The sequence below is a fragment of the Etheostoma spectabile genome, chromosome 3, assembly GCF_008692095.1.
Source record: "Etheostoma spectabile isolate EspeVRDwgs_2016 chromosome 3, UIUC_Espe_1.0, whole genome shotgun sequence".
NCBI classification, from domain to species: Eukaryota; Metazoa; Chordata; class Actinopteri; order Perciformes; family Percidae; genus Etheostoma; species Etheostoma spectabile.
In genome coordinates, this window is record NC_045735.1 from 7,288,242 (window position 1) to 7,294,810 (window position 6,569).

The window sequence follows — 6,569 nt, forward strand, 5'->3', positions numbered from 1 at the left end:
ACAGACAGACAGACAGACAGACAGTCAGTCAGTCAGGGATGTGCTGTCAAAAGCTTCAACAAATTAAGATTTGATTAGAAACCCAGCAGTGACAACCCTTACAGTCCTCCTTTCTTTCTCGCCTCTTCATCACCTTTCATCATCAGCTAAGCCTCCGTCGATGTATCAGCAAGGGCACCTAATGACACCCACACAACCACTATTCAGACACTTTCCCACCATCAGTGTATGTACTGTATTTGTATGTGTGAGACAGCAGCTGCACATGACCTTTATAACGCATGAACAGAAAGAAATGGTTAAGTCTTTTTTGTGTGCTCAAGGCAGAGAGACTTGTCTGTGTAGATGAGACACTCTGGGTCACATTCTGCTGCCTGGTATTATTCCTTTCAGCGATCTCGGGACGTGATCTGAGTCATCTTTAGTCACAACCAGATTTGCTTCCTTCACTTTTCATCCAAAAAATACAGCTTACATGAGCATACTGAATCATAAAAACAGAAAACACACCAACAAATAAAGTACCGCTAATATGTGTGTCTAGTAGCACAGAGCACCTAACAGTACCAGTGATGAAGAAGCACACAAAAAACACATTGCTCTCTGCTCAGCCTTTCACCTCGGTACCAGCATCCCCCTTCATTCACTAATTGGCCCACAATGAATGGACTGTTATTCTTCCAACTCTTTCTCTTTCTTCTCTCCCCCTTTCCCGTCCTCGTCCACCCTCTTCCTCTTTCCTCATTCTCCTCTCGCTTTGTTTTCGGCGACACTGGAGGAGAGGGAGGAAGTGCGTGGATGAGTGTGTGAACCCTATTTTCCCTCTCTTCCCTTTCTTCTGAGTCAAAGAGGTGAGCCGCCCTGGGGCCCCTTAATGTACACAGAGAAAGAGAAGGGCCCTCTTTTCATTTCCTCTGTTGTGACTATAGACACTGAGACAGGCTAAATAACCGTTTTACTGAAGGAAGGGCAAGTGGTGGAAACATCCCAAAGATGAGAAGAGGGTTTAGTGTCATTAGTCTGTAGTCACTTTCTTTTCTGTCATTGGTGGATATGTAAATAGGTCGGCGTGAGAGGGGTTTAATGCTGAAAGCAGCGTGTCAAGTACTGGATCAGTCCACAAGCTGGTGTGCACAGCACTGACGCTATATTTTCTGCCTGCCGTCAGTTGAGCTGCTGTTAGAAAGACGAAACCATGTCAGTTAGGATTTGATGCAATCTACCTGCAGAAACAATTAAATTGACTTACCTGTATTGTGTGAGCTGTCAAATCTGATTGTCTCTGACCTCTCTGTCTCATGTTCTGTTTCTCTCTCAGGACCTTATTGTAGACCAGACCATAGAGAAGGTTTCATTCTGCGCCCCTGATCGCAACTATGACAAGGCGTTCTCCTACATCTGCAGAGACGGTACTACCAGACGGTGGATGTGCCATTGTTTCATGGCTCTCAAAGACTCGGTGAGGGGACAATTAACGTTTCATCCACCCGTCAGGGATTTTCTCTATACTAGTTACAGAAGCTGCACTATCTCATGCAGTCACTCATTCAGCATTTCTTTTATTGGGCTGTCTCAAAAAATTACACATGGGATAAATTGGCGTCCACAATAGCAATTAAGATTTAAGATTCAAGAGTCAAGTTTTCTTTATTGTCATACCACAGTACATTGTAGTATGAAATTATGTGCAAAGTTCACAGCTTAAAAAGAATACAGCACAGAAACAATTAATAACACAGTTGAGTTATTGTTTATATGAATTAAAATAAATAAATGCTTAAATGCCAATATGGGTTTTCAGAGCATGTAGAGTGATAAATATAGTGTCTAAAAAACAAAAAACAGAAAAATATAAATATCTAGTTACTAGATACATACGGTTGGAAAGAGAATAAAGTATAAATATCCGTATTTAAAGGGGAATAGTGCCGTAGAGAATAAGGTGCATTCCAAACAGATTATTTTGATTGATTGGGCTGTTCCAGTGTGTTTCGTTGTTCAAATTACTATTTGAATTTAAAACCTTTATGAATTTAGCAAAGTTAAACTGCAAATGATTGGTAAAAGAAAACAAAGAAAGTACAAGGAAATACAGCTCCCGTGAAAATGTACCAGCGTGGCAGCGCGGGCACTTACGTAATCGTAATTTAGTTGCATCAACATAACATTCACAACATAATATTCGCATATATACGGCACAATCTGCATGAGCATGATTTCTAACCTCTGGTGTTTCCTTTTGAATGATCTTTGGATGAGGATGTTGTAATTTAAAGACAACTGCAATAGAAACAATGCCATCATTGTACGTTGTGGTTTCATCAGTTCAGCTTAATTTGGATCATTTATGTGGACGCAGGAGAGCACAGCAAAGACCTGCGGGATTAGGAGAGGGGATTAGATTGATGACTGTGGAGTTATCTGTCCATCTCTGTCTGTGTCTGTTTCCACCACACTGTGTGCTCATCTTAAACAAAACTGTCTCTCCAATCGCAGCTGTGGCTGTCTATAGACAGAAAAGCAAAGGATGTTAAAGAGGTGGTGGGAAAGTAGGAATACATGTGTAACGGCATGCTGGAATTACAGTCGGAGTCATGGTGCATGGACTCATGTTGACGTTTGACAACAGAAGCGATTTGAGGTGGATCATTGCACCGTAATTCGATCTTCACTGCCACAGCTGTATTTTCTTTTATTTTTGCTCCACCAGGGGGAGAGACTTAGCCATGCAGTTGGCTGTGCCTTTGCCGCCTGTCTGGAGAGGAAGCAGCGCAGGGAGAAGGAGTGCGGCGTGACGGCTTCCTTTGATGCCAGTCGCACCTCATTTGTGCGTGAGGGCTCCTTCCGCACTAACCCTTCCTGCCAGCAGAGCAGCAGCAGCGACAGAGATGAGAAGCTGCAGGACAAGAAGAAAGGTAGGAGGGCCTTTCAAAGTGTGCACATATACTGCACTCAGATGTGTCTACCAAGTACTACTTTTACGGTGGGGAAACATGAGTTAACCCTTAAAAGGTTAAATTCGAATTATTCCTGGCATATTACTGTATGGCAGTAATAAGGTTTAAACAGAAATGATCAGTACTTTATTAAAATCAACTCACTTGTGCCTTTTGGACAATTTTGAAATGTGTATTTTAACCTACAAACTTTCTTTACGTAATTTCTTTTGCATCCTTATTATCCTAATTTATTGACCTAATAATTGTTCCATGTCAAAAAGTTTTAGTGTCTTTCTATTTTTTATGATGGTGTCACTTTTTGTGGTGTGGTTTTTGTCTTTGTTATTTGTCCTGATGTCATTGTAAATAAGGACTGCCACTCAATGAGTTCTCAAGTACATATTTAACTAAAGGTAGAATCATGTACCATTTCCTTCTCCAGACCAACCTTCTGCCATCCCAGCCCTCCCACCTGGGACTGCCTCCCCACCCGAAGGTGCAGCCTCCCCCATGGAGCGGCCGGAGCCTGGCGGGCCTCACGCAATCCCTCGCCGCCACGCGCCCATCGAGCAGCTGGTGCGCCAAGGCTCGTTCCGGGGATTCCCGGCCCTCAGCCAGAAGAACTCTCCCTTCAAGAGGCAGCTGTCACTCCGTCTCAACGACCTGCCATCCACACTGCAACGCAAGACCGACTTCCAGGACAAGAACCCTGGTGAGTTGAGAAATTCTTGAAGTGACACTCACAAATGCTGGTGACGGGACCTGTTGACCATCTGACCACCTGACCTTGGTAACTGCTGTTTACCAGGGTGAGAAGGCCTAAATTGATGCGCTAGATGGTGTGTTGACACAGAACTATCAGAGAAGGGCAAGCACTTTCAAAAAATACCTGGCAGGTGATTGGATGACCCCTTTGCTTGTTTTTTTCATTTAGGTTAAACTGGCTTTCAAAATACGTAAATATGTAAAAGAGCTGGGGTGATTAGGGGTTATGCATTGTTTTATTTTTCAATTTATCTTAAGGATGTAGGGGAGACTTTTTTAACTTAACTAAAAACCCAAGCCAGATCAGATTCAATATTATGAATATATATACAGGATGAATGATATATATGAAATCTGGGGTGGGGCAAAAAAGAAATTGCACAGCGTACGCCCCTCAACAGCAACAGAGTTGGTGCCTGCCTGGTAGTGTCTTGAAAGTTTGATAAACAGGATGCTACATTTTCTAATGTTTGCCATAATGAAAGCAAATGCTAATTGAACATATAACGTGTGATTTGGTGGCTATGTGCAAATGATTGCTCTGTTGATGTATTAATGTGCACAAAATTCTTTTTGCACTTTTTGTTATTTGAGGAAAGAAACTGGCAGATGAAAAAAGCTAGTATTAAGCCATTACATTAACTAACATTCCTTAACATTGGTCTTGTTTCTAGCGGAAATTAGTTATAATTAATTATTATTGATCCATATTTAATTTACACTTCACATTACAAAAATGCTTCTCCAATACTCACTGTGAAATCAGATGAGATCTCTACGTTGCAAATGCAAAAAAACAAACATGACAAGTATTTTTGCAAACTCAAATCCCCATATTGTTATTTGGTATTTCAAAGACGTCAAGAAACATTACTGCTGCCTCTACACACAAACAGAAAGTACACATTTGGGACACATGCTTGTCCTCCATTGAATGCAGACCAAGATAAAAAGCAGTAATGTGAAGTGCTGTTATTATTGATATTAACGCCAGTGCTGATGGCTGGGCCTGTGTGACTCTGAAAGCTCTTTTTACTAAGGACAATTTATAATAACTGACTCACCCCTCACAGGGGGAACACAGTGTGTTGCCACAGGATCAGAACGCTCAGTAGCGAGGCTGATTATAGTCATTAGGAGAGATGAGAAAGTTGACTGGAGGACTCCTCTGACTGGAATACTAAACAACATTCAACTCCCACTTTCACTCATTTCACTCACGCCCCTTTCATTTCTGTCTCTTATTCTCCCATGGTGTTTAATCTATCTCTCTACCACTCTCTATCTCAGACACATACACACACACACACACACACACACACACACACACACACACACACAAAAAAACACACACAAACACACAAACTCTCTACTCCTTGTGGATTTCTGAACAATGTGGGTATTGATTTGCGAGGTCAAACAGCTGTCCTAGTTAGCGCTTCAGCAAGCCCTCTGCCAGCCCTTAACCTGCCACTGCACTGAAGGAGAAACACACACACACACACACACACACATGCACACACACACAGTGGAAGCTTTACCAGAGACCTTGCACTTGCACTCTGCGCCCTCCAATATAATTCAAGGCCTGTAGCCACAAAAGGCACAGAGATGAGAGAGATATACATGTATGAGAAAATTGCTCTTGTGAAGGTTTGTCCCACAATGGGCCCATCTGTGGTAAACATGTTCATTTGCTTCACTTTAATCCCACTCGTCTATACATTCATTCCTTTGCATGTGTGTGTTGTAAAACTTCACCACAATGTCAAAAACCTCATCATCAAACTCCTCTTTGTCAAGTGTTTTGGACATGTAGAGCATGGATGGTGTCAGCAAGAACAGGAAGGATGAGGGAGTGGAGGAGAGAAGGAGGGAATAGAGGAATAAACTACATTCCTCTGTCTCCAAAAGCCTTCGTTGTGAGGGGAGGGACCAGGGGACACAAACAGGGAATCAGATATGGTTTTAAGGACACTGAGGCACTCTAGAGGGTAACGTTTAAAAAGCTTTTATTATATTGGAATATATATATGGAAATTGTTAAAGACTGTGTTTAATTGGCTAATCATTTAATTGTAGGTCTAAACATTGTTGGGTGTTTTTTTTTTAACAAAACGTCATAAGTTATAAACTTCTTGTGTGCAGAAATCTTAATTTGTAAAGTACCTTGTAACTAAAGCTGTCAGATTGATGCAGTGGATTAAAAAGTACAATATTTCGCTCTGAAATGTAGCGGAGTAGAAGTAGAAAATAGCGTGAAATTAAATAAAGTACAAGTACCTCAAATCTATACTTCAGTACAGTAATTTGGCCAGTAGTCACATGGTCAAATTCACATGAATGTTGTGAACAATCCCATGACAAACCATATTTAGCTGTAAATCAATTAGCAATAATCAAACACAATATAAAGACAGAAAAAATAGAAACTAACAAAGAAAAATAGAGCAAAAAATACATTCCAAACATTTAAACCTCTTAGGCAGAGTAGCCTATCCCATCATTTATCAGGACAACTAGAAAAATACATATGCCGATCTTCTCTATGTCTCTCAGCATTCAGGGAATATATATGTATTTATAGCTGCGGTCTGTACAGGAAAGGTTTAAAGCTGTAGTCCAAACCAAAGTCAAGACAGGAACATTATGCCGCCTTATCTGGTTTATAAACATGGATAAACTAATAAAGCCAAATTCACCTGTCTGAGTCATCTCAATGCACGAGCGACACTGAAATGTACATAAAAAATAACACTACACATTTTGGCTTGGCCTGTAGACATGCTTGTTCACAATGCCATGTTTGTCTTAAAGGTCCCATGACATGGTGCTCTTTGGATGCTTTTATATAGACCTTAGTGG

General features: G+C 41.1%; 1 protein-coding gene across 4 annotated transcripts in view; it reads left to right on the forward strand.

Moving 5' to 3' along the window:
• numbl (NUMB like endocytic adaptor protein) overlaps nt 1-6,569 on the forward strand; it is a 54,575-nt gene that overhangs the window by 43,378 nt on the left and 4,628 nt on the right. For all 4 annotated transcript variants that reach the window (XM_032503817.1, XM_032503810.1, XM_032503797.1 and 1 more), the window contains exons 5-7: nt 1,319-1,459; nt 2,711-2,915; nt 3,382-3,651. In XM_032503817.1, the coding sequence (XP_032359708.1) occupies nt 1,319-1,459; nt 2,711-2,915; nt 3,382-3,651 (616 nt within the window). The remainder of the gene's footprint in view (nt 1-1,318; nt 1,460-2,710; nt 2,916-3,381; nt 3,652-6,569) is intronic.